The sequence below is a fragment of the Coregonus clupeaformis genome, chromosome 24 (genome assembly GCF_020615455.1).
Source record: "Coregonus clupeaformis isolate EN_2021a chromosome 24, ASM2061545v1, whole genome shotgun sequence".
NCBI lineage: Eukaryota > Metazoa > Chordata > Actinopteri > Salmoniformes > Salmonidae > Coregonus > Coregonus clupeaformis.
Genome location: NC_059215.1, coordinates 36,593,615 through 36,614,104, shown reverse-complemented (window position 1 = coordinate 36,614,104; position 20,490 = coordinate 36,593,615). Strand labels below are relative to the sequence as shown.

At 45.1% G+C, this 20,490-nt stretch overlaps 2 protein-coding genes across 3 annotated transcripts in view; both read right to left on the bottom strand.

Annotated features, from left to right (window-relative positions):
- arhgef16 (Rho guanine nucleotide exchange factor (GEF) 16) overlaps window positions 1–15,574 on the bottom strand; it is a 30,945-nt gene extending 15,371 nt beyond the window's left edge. The window contains 5 exon segments of the mRNA XM_041846055.2: window positions 4,575–4,631; window positions 5,609–5,766; window positions 7,476–7,527; window positions 8,244–8,918; window positions 15,443–15,574. Coding sequence (XP_041701989.2) covers window positions 4,575–4,631; window positions 5,609–5,766; window positions 7,476–7,527; window positions 8,244–8,819 — 843 coding nt within the window. The 5' untranslated portion in view covers window positions 8,820–8,918; window positions 15,443–15,574.
- Window positions 15,575–16,912: 1,338 nt separating this feature from the next.
- Window positions 16,913–20,490, bottom strand: part of espn (espin) — a 110,738-nt gene continuing 107,160 nt past the window's right edge. For both annotated transcript variants that reach the window (XM_041846058.2, XM_045207172.1), the window contains one exon: window positions 16,913–19,741. In XM_041846058.2, the coding sequence (XP_041701992.2) occupies window positions 19,594–19,741 (148 nt within the window). In that variant the 3' untranslated portion in view covers window positions 16,913–19,593. The remainder of the gene's footprint in view (window positions 19,742–20,490) is intronic.

Genomic DNA, 20,490 nt, shown 5'->3' with positions numbered 1-20,490 from the left:
TAATTTTTCGATTATTGAGTCTCCTGCTTTCCCTGTGGTATTAGGTATCCCTTGGCTAGCACTCCACAACCCCACCTTCTCATGGCCGCAGAGGGCTCTCACTGGGTGGTCGTGAGAGTGTCAGGGTTGGTGTCTAGATGTTTCCGTTGGTGCAACCACGGTGGAAAGTCCAGACGGTACCTCCACTGTGCGCATTCCCCCCGAATAACTCGATTTGGCGCACAAGTTTTCAAAGACGAGTGCGACTAAATTACCACCTCATCGGGCGGGGGATTGCGTGATAAACCTTCGGGTAGACGCTGTGCCTCCCAGGAGTCATGTGTACCCCGTCGCAGGCTGAAACGGAGGCTATGGAAACATACATCTCCGAGTCCCTGAGCCAGGGGTATATACGTCCCTCCACTTCACCCGCCTCCTCGAGTTTCTTCTTTGTGAAGAAGAAAGACGGCGTTCTGTGCCCGTGCATTGATTATCGATCACTGAACAAGGAGACGATTAGATTTAGTTATCCTCTCCCCCTCAATCCTTCAGTAATTGAGTCAATGCATGGGGCGCGCTTCTTCACTAAGCTAGATCTCAGGAGTGCATACAACCTGGTGCGTGTTCGGGAGGGGGATGAGTGAAAGACAGCATTCAGCACAACCATGGGGCATTATGAATACCTGGTGATGCCCTACGGTTTGATGAATGCGCCATCCGTCTTCCAGTCCTTTGTGAACGAGGTGTTTCGGGACATGCTTGTTCGCGGTGTGGTGGTCTACATCGATGACATCCTGATGTATTCCGCTACTCGCGCCGAGCACGTGTCCCTGATTCGCAAAGTGCTGGCCCGACTGTTGGAAAATGACCTTTATGCCAAGGCAGAGAAGTGTATGTTTTTCCAGCAGTCCATCTCCTTCCTCGGATACCGCATTACCACCTCAGGTGTGGAGATGGAGGGAGATCGCATTTCAGCCGTGAGTAATTGGCCGACTCCAACCACGGTTAAGGAGGTGCAGCGCCTCCTTGGCTTTGCCAACTACTATCGGAGGTTTATCCGGGGCTTTTGCAAGGTTGCAGCTCCCATTACATCCCTGTTGAAGGGTGGGCCGTCCCAGCTCCGCTGCTCTGCTTAGGCTGACCTGGCCTTCAGGAGACTGCGGGGTCTGTTCACTTCAGCTCCAGTACTGGTCCACCCTGATCCATCACTACCGTTCGTAGTGGAGGTGGATGCGTCCGAGGTAGGGATAGGCGCTGTCCTGTCCCAACGCTCGGGCACGCCACCCAAGCTCCGCCCCTGTGCCTTCTTCTCTAAGAAGCTCAGCCCGGCAGAGCAGAACTACGATGTTGGAGATCGGGAGCTGTTGTCCGAGCTTTGACCGTGTGGAGGCATTGGCTCGAAGGGGCAAAACACCCTTTCCTCGTCTGGACGGACCACCGTAACCTGGAGTACATCCGGGCAGCGAGGAGGCTGAATCCTTGCCAGGCCAGGTGGGCCCTATTCTTCACCCGGTTTGATTTTACACTGTCATACATTCCGGGTACGAAGAACGTGAAGGCAGACGCACTGTCCCGGCTGTATGACACAGGAGAGGCCCAGAGACAACACCCCCATACTCCCGCATTGTGGCGCCGGTAGTATGGGCGATGGACGTGGATATAGAGCAGGCATTACGCACAGATCCATCTCCACCACAGTGTCCAGCTGGGCTGCGGTACGTGCCTGCTCTTATCCGTGATCGTCTGATCTTATCCGTGATCGTCTGATCTTCTGGGCACACACGTCACCCTCCTCTGGTCACCCAGGTCATACAGTGCGCTGCTTGATCGGAAAGTACTGGTGGCCTACCTTGGCTAAGGACATGAGGGGGTACATCTCCTCCTGCTCGGTGTGCGCCCAGAGTAAGGCACCTAGGCACCTCCCAGCGGGTAAGCTACAACCTTTACCAGTTACACAACGACAAAGGTCTCACCTTAGTATTGATTTTTTACTGATCTTCCCCTCTCCCAAGGTAACACCACCATCCTGGTCATTGTGGACCGCTTCTCCAAGTTCTGCCACCTCCTTCCTCTGCCCGGTCTCCCCACGGCCCTGCAGACTGCGGAGGCCCTGTTCACTCACGTCTTCCGGCACTACGGGATGCCAGAGGATATAGTGTCCGACCGAGGTCCCCAGTTCACGTCCAAGGTTTAGAAGGCGTTCATGGAACGTCTGGGGGTCTCGGTCAGCCTGACCTCTGGGTTCCACCCAGAGTCAAATGGGCAGGTGGAATGGGTAAATCAGGATGTGGGTAGGTTCCTGCGGTCCTACTGCCAGGACCGGCCGGGGGAGTGGTCGGTGTTCTTGCCATTACATTTGACATTTTAGTCATTTAGCAGAATAACAACTCTCTCTGCCACTCCTCTACTAACCTAACACCATTCCAATGTGTTTTAGGTTACCAACCGGTTCTGGCACCGTGGCACCAGAGCCAGACCGAGGCTCCTGTGGTGGATGACTGGTTTCGGCGCGCGGAGGAGACGTGCATCGTCAGAAGGTCAACGCTGACCGTCACCGCAGTGAGGCCCCGGTCTTCGTACCGGGGGATCGGGTCTGGCTCTCGACCCGGAATCTGCCCCTCCGCCTGCCCTGCCGGAAGCTGAGCCCGCGGTTTGTGGGGCCGTTCAAAGTCCTGAGGAGAATCAACGATGTCACGTATAGGTTATTACTTCCCCCTGATTACCGTATTAACCCCTCGTTTCATGTATCTCTCCTCAGGCCGGTGGTGGTTGGTCCGCTCCAGGAGTCTGAGGTGCGGGAGGTTCCTCCACCTCCACTGGACTTCGAGGGGGCCCTGGCGTACTCTGTCCGTTCCATCCTGGATTCGAGGCGTCGGGTGGGGGGCATTCAGTACCTCGTGGAGTGGGAAGGGTATGGTCCGGAGGAACGGTGCTGGGTCCCGGTGAGGGATATCCTCGATCCCTCCCTGTTGCGGGATTTCCACTGTCGCCATCCGGCTCGCCCTGCTCCGCGTCCTCCTGGCCGTCGCACTGCTGGAGCTGCGTGTCGGGGGTGGGGGGGTGGTACTGTCACGACTGGTGGTACATCACGGTATCTCTGTGCATTCAAATTGCCATCGATAAAATGCAATTGTGTTCGTTGTCCGCAGCTTATACCTGCCCATACCATAACCGCCACCATGGAGCACCCTGTTCACAAAGTTGACTTTAGCAAACCGCTCGCCAACACGACGCCATACACGCTGTCTGCCATCTGCCCGGTACAGTTTAAACTGGGATTCATCCATGAAGAGCACACTTCTCCAGCGTGCCAGTGGCAATCGAAGGTGAGCATTTGCCCACTGAAGTCGGTTACGACGCCTAACTGCAGTCAGGTCAAGACCCTGGTGAGGACAAGGAGCACGCAGATGAGCTTCCCTGAGACGGTTTCTGAGTTTGTGCAGAAATTATTCGGTTGTGCAAACCCACAGTTTCATCAGCTGTCCGGGTAGCTGGTCTCAGACAATCCCACAGGTGAAGAAGCCGGATTTAGAGGTCCTGGGCTGACGTGGTTACTGTCTGCGGTTGTGAGGGCGGTTGGACATTGGAGGCAGCTTATGGTAGATAAATTAACATTACATTCTCTGGCAACAGCTCTGATGGACATTCCTGCAGTCAACAAGCCAATTGCACACTCAGGTGGGTGGATTATCTTGGCAAAGGATAAATGCTCACTAACAGGGATGTAAACAAATTTGTGCACAAAATTTGGGAGAAATAAGCTTTTTGTGCATATGGAACATTTCTGGGATCTTTTATTTCAGCTCATGAAACATGGGACCAGGTTGGAGCAGATTCAAAGATAAAGCTGGACGCATACTGCTAACAACAATAATTAGCAAACAACAGCAATGATAGAGAACGTTGCTTCGCCATTCAGTTTGTTTCATTCACAGAAGCGTCCCTAGGGTTAACTGTTATAGTAAAATAACCTTGCAAGATGTATAAAGGATTAAATGGGATAATCATATCGTGAATGGGATGCAAAGGCCACTTGTTTGGAAACCAAAAGGTCGCTGAAAGGTGAAACGGTACTTTGAAGAACACTTTTCATTTTAATGACGTCTACTGTGTTCCCAACTTGTATGGGAACAAAATGTTAGACATCTTTTACCATTTTGAATGGACCATGTCCAATTCATACGCAATAGAGAGCCATGCCTGTACATTACAATGGTTGTTGGTTCCAAAGGACACTTTCCTGGAAACTTTAATCCAATCAAATATATGGACTAATAGTTCAAGCTAGCTATAACTTTACGCATTCACCTTACAGAAGATGTATCATTGATAAATCTAGTTTGAAACTCAGCTAGGTGCTTCTAAGACTTTTGAGAAGAGTGATCGTGCTATTGATATAACAGGGTTAGCCAGCGGGAGTGGAGGGACTAAGGTGGCCAACAAATAGAGGGTGTGGCTGTTTTAGCACACAGAGAGCGTACCGGGTGGACTTTGATATTTAGACAATAGTGTGTTCTGACTACCAATAAAGAGTCCCAGAGCAGGCACTCTCAAAGAGCCTGCTGTAAACTCACTCAACACACACAGCCCCTTACCTCCTGTCGTTTCCGCTCCTCAGCAGAGATCATCTGAAGAATGCCGGTATCCTTCACCTGAGGCATAGAGGAAGACGTTCACAGCAAAATGATTAGTACATAAACTGACACAGTCATTGGCATTACAACATCATAAAACTGTAATATGTTACTTAAGCAGTATGTCAGAGCACTCAGTCAGCAAACTGTATCCATATGGGAATGCAATTGCCCTGAAAATGTTGTAATATGCAGAGTTAGAGCTGATCCCAGGCTGTGTCACAACCGGCCATGACCGGGAGTCCCATAGGGCGGCGCACAATTGGCCCAGCGTCGTCCGGGTTAGGGGAGGGTTTGGCCAGGGGGAGTTTACTTGGCTCATCGCGCTCTAGCAACTCCTTGTGGCTGGCCGGGCGCCTGCAGGCTGACTTTGGTCGTCAGTTGAAAAGTGTTTCCTCCGACACATTGGTGCGGCTGGCTTCCGGGTTAAGCAGGTGGGTGTTAAGAGGTGCGGTTTGCGGGTCATGTTGTTTCAGAGGATGCATGACTTGACCTTTGCCTCTCCCGAGGCTGTTGGGGAGTTGCAGCGATGAGACGATCGTAATTGGATATCACGAAATTGGGGAGAAAAATAATAAAATAAATAAAAATATAACAGTTCTGTTCCTAAAATCTTTAATTTTAAGTCTAAACACACATCTTCGAGTGATAGTCACAATATAAGTTGAATTGAAGTGTGCGAGTTATTTTAGGATGTTTTTAGGCCACATTTTCATACAGTCCATGTATTGTTTACTACACAAGGCTTTCCGTAGAGCTTGAATTAAAATTCTAAGACAGCCACATAATTGTTTTCTTGCCTCGAGGAGTTAAGATTGGGTTAAAATGTCAGAAAACCATCCCTTTTACTGCCTTCTTTCAAGCGTATGATCCGCGCCAAAGTTTGGTGTTGATGCACAGTCACACAGATATCTGCCGTTAGGGTTCGGACCCCACATCTGTGCCCCTACCAGCCCCCCCTGGCCTGGGAGACCCCTCTGCTCCTCCCTGCTTACCTGTGGTAGCGAGCTCCAGGTGACCTGCGCTGGCCTGTAGCTCTTTACCACGATGGCCTGGTCCTCCCCGGGTGGCTCCACATGGACAAAGTCATCCTCCTCCGCAATAGCGGTGGGCTGCAGCCCCCGCTCCCTGATCTCCTGGTACAGCCGAGGATCTGCGGGCAAGAGAATCGAATTGGAATACCTTTATTTTTGTAGTTATGTGACACTGACATGGAAAATGTTGAAATGTATGAAGAACTTAAAGTCCTCACTTCACTGTCATTAAGAACACTTAATTTGACACATTCCGCATGGATAATACAATTATTGTAGATAGTCAGATTAATATAATAGTTTGTTTAAAACATTTACATGCTTTGCAAGAACAATTTCCTGTATACATGGGCACAACTGAAATCAGGGTACTGATGGGCCTTTTAATACATGCAGAAAATCGGCAATCAAAATAAACGTTCTACCAGTGACCATGTTATTTTTGCGAAGACTATTTGATTCTGAGTTTGATTCTAAGATGCATACGTTTTTCCAAACTCACTTTACTTGCGCACAAGAGGGAGGCTTGCGTTACCGGTGCTGGCATGTGTACAGATCAAATACACAGCTGGAACACCGATTAAGCGTTCCAGCGCCATATCCTAACAGAAAACCAGGTGCTTTAATCGGCATATGTTTACTTCCATTATGACCTTACCCTGATTAAGATAAGCAGATCAAGGTGTTTACATGACTAATACCATACTCTGCCTTAATCAGTTTAATATCGAATTATTAGTGTGCATGTTAACGTACTTAAATGAGAAATGGAATGACCAATGGTGATTAAAAATGAAGAGGAAAATGGAGCATATTAAAATGCAGGATATTCCAAATATTTGGTATGCTGAGTGCATTTAGAGCTGAGAGATTTTCTGTTGCGTTCTATGTAGCCTCCTTGAGGCTACCGTTTCCAAATCAAATCAAATTTTATTTGTCACATCCGCCGAATACAACAGGTGTGGCCCTTACAGTGAAATGCTTACTTACAAGCCCTTAACCAATAATGAAAGAGCAGCAGTAAAATAACAGTAGTGAGGCTATATACAGGGGGTACCGGTACAGAGTCAATGTGCGGGGGGGTGGGGGGGGATGCAAATAGTCCGGTTGAATATTTTCTTCGCTATAAAATAAGCGTTTAAAACATGTTTTTGTCCAGGGTTTCCCAATTTTCCAACTGTGGGCTGCCATTGTTGTCCATTTTAGAACACGCAGTCACAAATTAGTATCTCCCACTTGTACAGGCTGAAAATGGGATACCCTGGATAAAAACAAGTTTTAAACGCTTATTTGATAGCGAAGGACACATTCAACCCGACGAATTTTAAGTATTGTTCTTAGAGATACTGGATATGCCTCTGTACCGTTAAAACATTATTTTGGTGAAACCGAATAGTTTAGATTTGGTTGATCAAGGACGCCAGGCTACGGAAGCTTCTGCAACGAGCGATCTGTCTGTAAACAATGGCTCGTTGCAGGACGAAGCCACATGCTAACCAGGAATACAGGTCAACCAATTCCATTTGAACTTCAGGAAGTGAATTGAAAATGACAATGATTGAGAAATCTTCACTTGAAAGAAATAATGGCCAATTATCGATTTAAGAACTGAATTTCGGTTCATCTCCTGGCTTTGCCATATACATTTTTTAATCGAATAACCCAGATGCTAGCAGTTTTTTGCCATTTGATATTTTCCTGTCATCTGCTAGCCTGGGTGTCTGTTTCTGCTCTTTCACAAACGTATGCAGAAATACACTGGCATGACTAGTCATCTGCATCTCTAGGGACAAAGCTCTGTCAGCCGGGAGGAGTGACACATAAGTACCGTCTTTGAATGAGCCCCCGTGCTTCTGGTTCCTCTTTCTCCCCAAGGTTCTCTAGAAGGGAGATGGTGGAAACACAACATTATTTAATCATAGAGCAGGGATCATCAACTAGATTCAGCCACAGGATGATTTGTTATTGAGCAGATGGTCAGGGGGCTGGAACATAATTACAAATAATTTGTAGACTGGGCTTCTTGCGGTCAATTTGCAAACATATATAATATTTCAAACCTTGCTTACATTGGTATACGATCACATACTGTATATCTTAGAGGAATGAAGGGGGGAAGAGGGCCTCCATAGAAGGACATGGCGCTCTCTCTCTCTCAATTTTGTCAGTATGTTTTGCTCCATGTTAAAACCATAGTGCAGGTGGACTTCCTCGACTGACAACACTAACAGTTTATGCATGGGAAGTTGTCCTGGAAATTTGACCTCATTCTAACTAAAAAGGCTTCTAACTGAGGGACTTATCACCAGCACTTTGGCACTGATGACTCAAGACAGCTAGGTTTCTGGATAGACACTAACTGAGGAGTGAGGTGTCTGATACAACTATCCCTTCCAGAACCACAGTAGTCTTCTACCAATCCCCCCCAGTTTCAGTGATTGGCTAATTTCAACAGGCCTGGTCTCCCAGGTCTAAAGCAAACATGTTCAATCAAAAACACAGAGTGCCTGTGGCGCTCCAGGACCAGGGTTGCCTACCCCTAGGGCATAGCAGGGGGCTAGAGATGGAATTAAGCCAGCGACTCGCTCCCACTTGCCTTGCGTCCGGGACCGCGTGCCGGCCCTGGGCTGGAGGCTCTGCTGTCTTCCTTTACGGGCATGAGCGTGTTTGCGCCCCCGTGGTTCCCAGCCATGGCGTCTATGTCGAGGCTGGTCACCGCCACCCGGTACGACTGGTTCCTGCGGTTCCTCCTCAGTGAGACGCCATCCCCGTCGCTGTCGTAGTCCTCCCAGGACACGTCAGGCCCCATGGCGGAGTGACGGCTCCTGGAGGAGGAGGTGGTGGAGGCGGCCTCCAGACCCAAGGGGAAGGTGACCACGGTGGTGTGGTGGCGGGGCTTATTTGGCCGACTGGCCACCGCCAGGCTCTTGGGGATGAGCTGCTGGGTGCCCAGCTTCCGTGCCGCAGCACTCTGAGTGCTCAGGACCACTGGCTTCCGCCCCTTGGAGACTTCGGCCAACGAGGGCTCGGCCTGGGACGTGGGTGAGCCCTGCGGTTGGCCGTGGTGGTTGTCCATCGAGTCGCAGTCCAGCTGCAGGTCGGAAGAGAAGCGTCGCTCCAGCAGGAGGGAGGTCTGGTCGCCCATGGAGCCGTCTGACTGTCTGTTGGTCATCCCTGGTCCTGCCCTGGTCCCGGTGGTTCAATGTCTGCCTGCCTGAGAGCTCGGTTATCTCTGCAGCATCAGCAACAGGCTACCATAGCAGCATAGAGACTGTTGGGACAACTACAGGATGTCAACTTGAACCAAGTAGGGGATTTAAATTTTGCAATTGAATGTAACTATAAAAATAAACATTTGTTTCACTTTGGCATTAATGTTTCAACAAAGACAAACACCATGGAATGTGGTAATTAGGGGTGGAAATAGATACTCAATGTGAATGTTTTGCTTTGAATTTTCAGCTCAAATGCCAGACAACTAGCCAACCGATGTTGCCTGGCTACCCAAACTACTTGCTCTGGCCAAACGCTACGTCACTCCCACGGACGTTAGTTGCTTCTACACAATGAGTCTGGATCCGAGTACGGCCCTTACTATCCGGGATCCTTGGGACGTCCCTACCACATTGAATGTACACTGAACAAAAATATAAAAACACAACCATTAAAAACTTTACTGAGTTACAGTTCATAAAGTGCATTCGGAAAGTATTCAGACCCCTTGACTTTTTCCACATTTTGTTACATTACAGCCTTATTCTAAAATGGATTAAAATTGTTAGTTTTTTCCTTATCAATCTACACACAATACCCCATAATGATTAAGCGAAAACAAGTTTTGAAATGTTTGCTAATTTATAATAATTAAAATTTTTAAACAGAAATATTACATTTACATAAGTATTCAGATCCTTTACTCAGTACTTTGTTGAAGCAACTCTGGCAGCGATTACAGCCTCGAGTCTTCTTGGGAATGACGCTACAAGCTTGGCACACCTGTATTTGGGGAGTTTCTCAGATTCTTCTCTGCAGATCCTCTCAAGCTCTGTCAGGTTGGAAGGGGAGCGTCGCTGCACAGCTATTTTCAGGTCTCTCCAGAGATGTTCGATCGGGTTCAAGTCCGGGCTCTGGCTGGGCCACTCAAGGACATTCAGAGACGTGTCCCGAAGCCATTCCTGCGTAGTCGTCTTGGCTGTGTGCTTAGGGTCGTTGTCCTGTTGGAAGGTGAACCTTCGCCCCAGTCGGAGGTCCTGAGCGCTCTGGAGCAGGTTTTCATCACGGATCTCTCTGTACTTTGCTCCGTTCATCTTTCCCTTGATCCTGACTAGTCTCCCAGTCCCTGCCGCTGAAAAATATCCCTACAGCATGATGCTGCCACCACCATGCTTCACCGTAGGGATGGTGCCAGGTTTCCTCCAGACGTGACGCTTGGCATTCAGGCCAAAAAGTTCAATATTGGTTTCATCAGACCAGAGAATCTTGCTTCTCAAGGTCTGAGAGTCCTTTAGGCAAACTCCAAGTGGGCTGTCATGTACCTTTTACTGAGGAGTGGCTTCCGTCTGGTCACTCTACCAAAAGGCCTGATTGGTGAGGTGCTGCAGAGATGGTTTTCCTTCTGGAAGGTTCTCCCATCTCCACAGAGGATCTCTGGAGCTCTGTCAGAGTGACCATCGGGTTCTTGGTCACCTCCCTGACCAAGGCCCTTCTCCCCTGATCGCGCAGTTTGGCCGGGCGGCCAGCTCTAGGAAGAGTCTTGGTGGTTCCAAACTTATTTGATTTAAGAATGATGGAGGCCACTGTCTTCTTGGGGACCTTCAAAGCTGCAGAAATGTTTTGGTACCCTTCCCAAGATATGTGCCTCAACACAATCCTGTCTCGGAGCTCTACGGAAAATTCCTTCGAGCTCATGGCTTGGTTTTTGCTCTGACATGCACTGTCAACTGTGGGACCTTATATAGACAGGTGTGTGCCTTTCCAAATCATGTCCAATCAATTGAATTTACCACAGGTGGACTCCAATCAAGTTGTGGAAACATCAAGGATGACCAATGGAAACAGGATGCACATGAGCTTAATCCAGTCTCATAGCAAAGTGTCTGAATACTTATGTAAATATGTAATGTTTTTCATGTCTAATACATTTGCAAAAAAATTCTAAAAACCTGTTTTCGCTTTGTCATTATGGTGTAGTGTGTGTAGATTGAGGAAAAAAATGCATTTAATTTTAGAATAAGGCTGTAACGTAACAAAATGTGGAAAAAGGGAAGGGGTCTGAATAATTAACGAATGCACTGTACCTTTAAAAAAAGGTAGGGGCGTAGATCAGAAAATCAGTCAGTATCTGGTGTGACCCCCATTTGCCTCATGTAGCGCGACACATCTCCTTCGTATAGAGTTGATCAGGCTGTTGATTGTGGCCTGTGGAATGTTGTCCCACTCCTCTTCTATGACTGTGTGAAGTTGCTGGATATTGGCGGGAACTGGAACACGTGGTCGTACACATTGATCCAGAGCATCCCAAACATGCTCAATGGGTGACATGTCTGGTGAGTATGCAGGCTATGGAGGAACTGGGAAATTTTCAGCTTCCAGGAATTGTGTACAGATCATTGCCCCATGGGGCCGTGCATTATCACGCTGAAACATGAGGTGAACTGCAGTCAGGTCAAGCCTGATGAGGACGACAAGCCCGCAGATGAGCTTCCCTTAGACGGTTTCTGACAGTTTGTGCAGAAATGTTTTGGTTGTGCAAACCCACAGTTTCATCAGCTGCCCGAGTTGCTCATCTCAGACGATCCCACAGGTGAAGAAGCCGGATGTGGAGGTCCTGGGCTGGTGTGGTTATATGTGGTTTGCGGTTGGACGTACTGCCACATTCTCTAAAACGACGTTGGAGGTGGCTTATGGTAGAGAAATGAACATTAAATTATCTGGCAACAGCTCTGGTGGACATTCCTGCAGTCAGCATGCCAATTGCACACTCCCTCAAAACATCAGACATCTGTGGCATTGTGACAAAACTGCACATTTTAGAGTGGCCTTTTATTGTCCCCAGCACAAGATGCGCCTGTGTAATGATCATGCTGTTTAAATCAGCTTCTTGATATGCCACACCTGTCAGGTGGATGGATTATCTTGGCAAAGGAGAAATGCTCACTAACAGGGATTTAAACAAATTTCTGCACAAAATTTGAGAGAAATCAGATTTTTGAGGGTATAGAAAATGTATATATTTTTGTTCAGTGTAAAATGGTTAAGGTTAGGGGGTTAACGATGGGGTTCATTAAGGGTTAAAGTTAGGGTAGGGTAGGTACACTACCGGTCAAAGGTTTTAGAACACCTAGTCATTCAAAGGTTTTTCTTTATTTTTACTATTTTCTACATTGTAGAATAATAGTGAAGATATCAAAACTATGAAATAACACATATGGAATCATGTAGTACCCAAAAACAAGTGTTAAACAAATCAAAATATATTTTATATTTGAGATTCTTCAAAGTAGCCACCTTTTGCCTTGATGACAGCTTTGTACACTCTTGGCATTCTCTCAACCAGCTTCACCTGTAATGCTTTTCCAATAGTCTTGAAGGAGTTCCCAAATATGCTAAGCACTTGTTGGCTGTTTTTCCCTTCACTCTGCGGTCCGACTCATCTCAAACCATCTCAATTGGGTTGAGGTCGGGGGATTGTGGAGGCCAGGTCATCTAATGCAGCACTCCATCACTCTCCTTCTTGGTCAAATAGCCCTTACACAGCCTGGAGGTGTGTTGGGTCATTGTCCTGTTGAAAAACAAATGATAGTCCCACTAAGCGCAAACCAGATGAGATGGCGTATCGCTGCAGAATGCTGTGGTAGCCATGCTGGTTAAGTGTGCCTTGAATTCTAAATAAATCACAGACAGTGTCACCAGCAAAGCACCCCCACACCATAACACCTCCTCCTCCATGCTTTACGGTGGGAACTACACATGCGGAGATTATCCGTTCACTCACACCGCGTCTCACAAAGACACGGCGGTTGGAACCAAAAATCTCAAATTTGAACTCCAGACCAAAGGACAGATTTCCACCGGTCTAATGTCCATTGCTCGTGTTTCTTGGCCCAAGCAAGTCTCTTCTTCTTACTGGCGTCCTTTAGTAGTGGTTTCTTTGCAGCAATTCGACCATGAAGGCCTGATTCACGCAGTCTCCTCTGAACAGTTGATGTTGAGATGTGTCTGTTACTTGAACTCTGAAGCATTTATTTGGGCTGCAATTTCTAAGGCTGGTAACTTATCCTCTGCAGCAGAGGTAACTCTGGGTCTTCCATTCCTGTGGCGGTCCTTATGAGAGCCAGTTTCATCATAGCGTTGTTCCGTATTGACTGACCTTCATGTCTTAAAGTAACGGACTGTTGTTTCTCTTTGGTTATTTGAGCTGTTCTTGCTATAATATGGACTTGGTCTTTTACCAAATAGGGCTCTCTTCTGTATACCCCCCCACCTTGTCACAACACAACTGATTGGCTCAAACGCATTAAAAAAATGAAAGAAATTCCACAAATTAACTTTTAAGAAGGCACACCTTTTAATTGAAATGCATTCCAGGTGACTACCTCATGAAGCTGGTTGAGAGAATGTCAAGTGTGCAAAGCGGTCATCAAGGCAAAGAAGAATCTCAAATATTTTGATTTGTTTAACACAATTTTGGTTACTACATGATTCCATGTGTTATTTCATAGTTTTGATGTCTTCACTATTATTCTACAATGTAGAAAATAGTAAAAATAAAGAAAAACCCTTGAATGACCAGGTGTTCTAAAACTTTTTTTTGACCGGTAGTGTATGTCCCAAGGATCCCAGATAGCACTGCCCATCGGAGTACCTCCCCAACGATTTCTAGAACAAACACATTCTAACCGTTCTGATAGGTCCCAGAAACCAATAGGTTGGGCCAGAGCCAGAACACACGTGGGTAAAGCAGCGTTTGGAAAATGTGTAATTGGCTTTGATACTCTGATTGGTTAGAGATGACTTTGTTTTCTACAACACCCGTCATTTTGAGCGACCAATAATGGTAGTAGACACTCTTATCCAGAGCAACTTAGAGTATTGAGTACATACATTTTCATACTGGTCCCCCCCATGGGAATCGAACCCACAACCCTAGCATTGCAAGCACCATGGCTCTACCAACTGAGCTACATCATCCATCACAAGCCACTCGATGTCTCAATGTACTCAATTACTGTACTATGGATTGTTTTTCTTCATGGTGATGGAAAGTCTACTGGTACAAACCTAGATGACCAGCCTATTTACATATATTTCCATGTTATGTGAAAATATTTAATTTGAGATCCTATTGGCCCGTCCTAGCATGCATCTGCATATTTCCGTTAGGGAATGCCTACTGTGTAAAATGCATGTGTGCAATAACTCAATTCGCCTTTGTACTCCTTCTAAACATCGCGATTTTTTAAAACTTTGGCAAAGGGTAAAGTCTACAAAACGTAGTCCACTCTGTTCATAGCAGATTCTAGTTTTGGGAACAGAAAACTGTACTGATATCAAATGTTTCATTGATGAGAACATTTGCAGAATGTCGGGCAAAATTAATCTCCTTCCATCTTCTCCCACTGCCGGCCACTGGGCTTCCTCTCACTACCATATTTGGTAGTGAGTGGAAACGCCAAGCGGATGCTTCACATTTATACATCCGGTGAAATATCTGTGTCATTGTTCTATCTGTGGTCGCACTATGCAGAAATCGCTCCGCCATTTCCTGGTTGCTAAAACTCAAATAATTCGCCTAATTTCAGTTTGTGACTAAATAAACTAGGATAGTGTAGAGAATTATTATTGTACCATTTAAACCGCTGTGAAGTATATTTTCTATAACCAAAAATATTGTTGTTTCAGCTGTTTGAAACCGAAAGTAGAGTATAGAATTACGACATAGAACAGTTCTACCGCTTCTTAGACTTGCTTTCAAGTAGAATGATAGATCTATAACTCACAGTTCTATGTAAATTTGCTCGGGTCGCCCAAAAAGTTACATATTGGCACTTTAACCGTGCCAGTTCCCAACGGAATAACAAGGCAATCAACCCATGACTCACGCCTACTCTACATACCTCCAACACAAATCTGCGAACTGCATTTATAACAGTTTATTTTACATTTGAGTCATTTAGCAGACGCTCTTATCCAGAGCGACTTACAGTTAGTGAGTGCATACATTCTTTTTTTCCCATACTGGTCTGCCGTAGGAAACGAACCCACAACCCTGGCGTTGCAAACGCCATGCTCTACCAACTGAGCTACACCGGACTATGTAATAAACCGAGTAGGCTACTTTACAGACGCATGTATAGCCTTGAGGGAAAAACGACTTGCATTGCGGCCAAGCATCACCCGAACATGTGTGTTTAATGTCTGCCTATCACACAATGACTATACACTTTTAAAAAGTAATAATGCATGTATGGTAAATACGCCTAGTTTGCTGTAGGCTATGAGATCTCAAATTGGTAGCTAGCCTAGAATTTGCAAAGACAACGTTGTAGAGACAAAACTATGAATAAGTGTATCGATGCAGTATTTGTAGCAACTCAATTTATCACAGATTCGTGTTTTATGTTCATAATTTCAACAAAACAATAGCCTACTCACTGTGGGTGCACCTCTTGAAAACTTCACCGTTTATAAATGGATTAGAAAGGAATGTGAGCGTCGCACTCCCACGGTCCACGACCACTATAGTTCTAAACAAAACGTAATTAAAAACAATTTATAAATGTAGTACTACTGTACCTGTCCAACTCGAAAAAACGTGTCATCTTCCAAACAACTAAGTATTATATATCGTGCATGTGTCCAGCAGAACAGTCGCGGAATTTCTCAGAGAAATTGTAGGCTAAATTGACTCCCTTTCGTGTAGACTACTTTTCCTACTCTTCCTCCTCAGTTAGCATAAATAACAGAGCCCCCCAATCTGTGCATGCTACGTCACTACAGGTGTGGTAGGGCGCGTTCCTCTGCCCAGGCGTTGCGGAAGCATACTAGATTTTACAACCCCTGTATAGGTATTTTAAGTATCAGCTAACCAGTATGAAAATGTATGCACGCACTAACTGTAAATCGCTCTGGATAAGAGCGTCTGCTAAATGACTAAAATGTAAAATGTATGTATTAGCAATCTGTCAGTGGATGACACAGTCTATGACTTGACACGTAACCGTTTGTGGATGCATGCAACGTCTGAGCAGGTGAACGCGACCTTAATCTGCTGTCAATACAGCGAGATTTGAACAATTTCAGAATAGTTTCCAGAGAAACATAGGTTAAGTATGAAGCCATTGCAATGTAACTGAATTGATAGATTATCCCTTTGAAATGGCATTTCATGTATTTGTCAGTGGATTAAATTGAGATAAAAACAATTACAACATAATTTAAAGCTACAAATGTGCTTGTTTAGCCTACCATAAAATATGACCCACCAACAAACCAATAGGGCTTAGCCTACATTTTCACATACGCTCTTATCCAGAGCGACTTACAGTTAGTGAGTGCATTCATTTTTATACTGGCCCCCCGTAGGAAACGAACCCACAACCCTGGCGTTGCAAGCGCCAAGCTCTACAGGGGACTACAAGGTGCATTTCACTACATTTCCAAACTCAAATTTCACTTGAAATAGCGGTCTCTGTGCTAAAAGTCAACATTATTTATCTACCTGTTTTGAAGCTATCCATAATGTGTTTACAAATCTCTTATGGCAACCAAAACAATGGAGTAGATTCTCATTTTTGAGATTATGATAGGGAGGTATTATAATACTGTAAATTTACATTTAGCAGACGCTCTTATCCAGAGCGACTTACATTATCTTTTTTTTATGTTTCATACTGGCCCCCCGTGGGAATCGAACCCACAACCCTGGCGTTGCAAACGCCATGCTCTACCAACTGAGATAAATCACATTCTTATAACGTAAATGGATATTTTCATTAGTTGAAATGGCCAATGATCGACTGAAAATCGCACAGATTTTGATGGATTAGTAGGCCTACAGACCCTCATATAACCGCTATGGTCCTACAGCTCCAGGGGCCAACTCCAGGATAAAGGTCTCCCCTGTTCTGGTGAAGAGTTTGCTATGACGGGGGTGCCATCTAGTGTGTCTACAGCTATATTACATGTGCAAGGCAGTAGTAGAGAATCAACTGACAAAAATCTAAGATTGCAGTAAATTGTAAACACAAATGTTTTGAGCAAAGATTTATTTAATTCCATTTGACAGTCTGAAAATAGTTTTACATTAATGAAGCAATAATCTATGTAAGCAAGGCTGAGGACTGTAATATCATGTAATTTTGGAACAATGAAACAACAAGTATTGAGGGTTACTATATACAGTATTTATGTATAGAAAATCTTCTAATGGCAATGACGTTTACATAGTTTTAAATTTCAACATTAATATGGCATCCAATGAATTGAATATTTCCAAATGATTTCTCAACAAAGGACCATACACTTCATAATATATTATGTATGTAATGTATATGTTTGATACACTTGCAAAAATGTACACCCAAAATATATGAAGTACACCTACAGCACATTTTCTGACATTGAGGGGTTCCCATATATTTGTTATATACACATTCAGAAAGACACATCTGGCACATTTCTGAGGTCCAACAACTCTAGCCACAACAACTACAGTGCACAGTCTACCAACCTATAAAACCTACAATGTGTCTATGGTCATTTCTGAGAAAGATGATGCCCGAGTTACCTATAGTTTGGTCCCCTTGCAAAAAAACACAATTTGCCTAGATAAAAACCTGTAGGTGGATTGAAAATACAGTTATAGGAAAACAATGAGAAAGAATAGAAAGCCAACATTTTCCTGTGGTCCACATAATGGTATTATACACAGAGCAGCATAATTGAAGGAGTGTTTAATTTTAGCCTGAGAACACACACAGAATAAGGGCATCCATGAGGACTTGTGTTTCTCAGACACACACAGAGGAAATAGACAGCGAGAGGGAAAGAGAGGGCAAGAGAGAAAGAGAGAGCACTCTCTAGTAAAGGGATCTGCTCATAAAATATTCACGTCCAATGTTTACTGGGGCAAACCAGATATGGGTCACAGGACAGGAGTCACAGATGTATTTTTGGGACTTTTGCAACATTCAATGTGCTGGTTCGACTTCTGTTACAATTGTGCCACTAATATTTTCCAGATCACTTTGAAAAACATGTTTGCTTGTTAAACTCTGAGATTTGCTAAATAGTCTTTTTTTCAAAGTTGCATGGATATTTCTTGGCATGGTTGTGAAATGTGGTCTGGGGTGTTCAATTCTCTTGGATAACAAGAGACATGCTTTTGTTTTGACAACACAGTAAATTATGACATCCATAAGACACAATACGCAAGACACAAACAATTCACCATGATCACAATAACTTAACATTTAATGACATTCATTGAAAAATAAAAAAGGGTTATATGCTCAATATATTAATCATTCATTTAAGATACGTTACTTAAATTTCGTTTCCCAGAACTAACAAAATTAAACCCATTTTAAAAATGTTTATGGTTGCAGTTAAAAACCATATGATATTCATGCCCTCTGAAAAAATTAGAACATGTAAAGGAGGGACCTCTATCAATTTCCCATCTGTTTCAATAATATCTCTGTAGTTCAGATGGGCTCAGTGAGAAATAGCATCATTACGTAGAATGGCCTGATTCTATGTCTTTGTGCAATAAATTGAGATTATGATATATGCAGTCTAGAAAGGCCTGCTGTCACAGGAAAAAAAGTCTTAAGCGTCTATCGGAGTCCAAAACGTGTATGCGTACGCACAGCAGTGTTCTAGAATATCGGACCGTTTGCTTTCATACTTTTCGAATTCTCAGCACAGCTCAAGCAATTTCTCCAACTATCAACACATTGAAATGAATAGAGGACGCGTACGGCGAGCCGCGTTAGTTGGGAATTATGGGGAGGTGCGCATTCGGACTGTGTCCCCCACGCGGACGGTGGCCTCAGAGCCTCGTAGCTATGTCACAATGGGATGTTCGCGTCGCTGCGTCATTGCACTCTGAATTACGCTTTACTTGAGGTTTTGTTCAACAAGCTGTTGCTTATTACGTTGACCATGACACTTTCCATCCTAAAAGCAAACATACAGTAGTCTACAACAGTTTAGGTTAAGAGCTCAGTTATCAATGTAAGTAGTGGGTGCAGAAGATGCAGGGAAAACAGATCGTGGAAATGCACAAAATGACATTTAGGATAAACTGTTGGACCTATCGCCATGACAGATGTAAATCACCAGTCAAAAATTACTTTTCCCATAATGCCCCACAAGACAGACCAACATTGAGCCAGGTTGTGCTAATGTATGGTAATGTGTGGGAATTTCCTACAAAGAGTAATGTTAAACAACGTGATGTAAAGTAAGATAGTGTATATGATTCATGACTTAGGGTCTTCATACAGTTGGGATACCTACATTTACATTTACATTTTAGTCATTTAGCAGACGCTCTTATCCAGAGCGACTTACAGGAGCAATTAGGGTTAAGTGCCTTGCTTAAGGGCACATCGACAGATTTTTCACCTACAGTTTTTAGCAAATGTTTTGACGGGACAAAAAGGGGGAGGTGTATCTATTTAACATGCTAATGTAGTCTTTTGAATCATCGCTAACATTGCACTACATACAGTTTGTTTCCACAGGATCTTAGTGCGGCCACTCCATTTCAGGATGGCTGAGCTGCAAAGCATGTTGGGAGGTGACATGGTCCTGCTTGTGGAGATTGGTTGGGGTGGGGTGTGAAGGGGGGTTGGGTTGGTGTGGGGTAGTGGTTGGTTGACAGTGAAGGTGCAGAGGGTTGGGGGCTAGGACCTGGGGGTGCCATGGAGAAGGGCTGTTTACTGTTTCGCTATGTCTCCTTTCTTTAGAATGATCTGCCGTTGCCATGGCGCCAGCTTGCTCTCGTCGTAACCCAGGGTCCGTAGTCGCTCCTGCTCCGTCTTCTCCTCGCTCTCCTTCTCCTTCTTTGCTCGCTCCTCCTCTTTTCTGAGTGCACCAATAAGAGGGAAGGAGAATACAAGGTGTCAGTGTGATTCAATGCTTCTGTGCCATAACAAGTGACTGTCGCCAGTAATACATTTAAGTCATTTAGCAGACGCTCTTATCCAGAGCGACTTACAGTTAGTGAGTGCATACATTTTTCATACTGCCCCCCCCCCCCCGTGGGAATCGAACCCACAACCCTTGCGTTGCAAACGCCATGCTCTACCAACTGAGCTACACGGGACTTCATTTCACAGTCCTGTTTCAGCTGGTATTAAGAAACAATTGCCTGATTCACACTATAGAGCCAACCCGAACCATACTGTGATGGCTCTCATATTGTCTTTTTACATTGTCCTTTCCAGCTCAGTTCCAGAATATATGGTAGATGTGTAAACAGGCCAGCCCAGTACAGCTCGCTCGGTTTGGCCCTCTTGTGTGAATAACAAAGTCACAATTAGCAGTCTTTATAGCTATCAATACACTCCTTGCCATGTTTGGAATAACACAGAGTACAAGGAGAGGCAATTAAGCACAAAACAGGTTCTGGATATCAGATAAGGTCACCATCAGACCTAGGTCAAAAACATAAGTCAAATTGAAGTATTTGAGGTGTGCTCGAATTAGCTGGGAGTTTGAACCTTTGGGACTATTCCATTGGAACAAATCAAGCACAGCTCAAGTATTTGACCCAGGTCTGGTAACAATGGATACTTTAGGTAATTCTGGTAACTACCTGGTAAACCAATGTT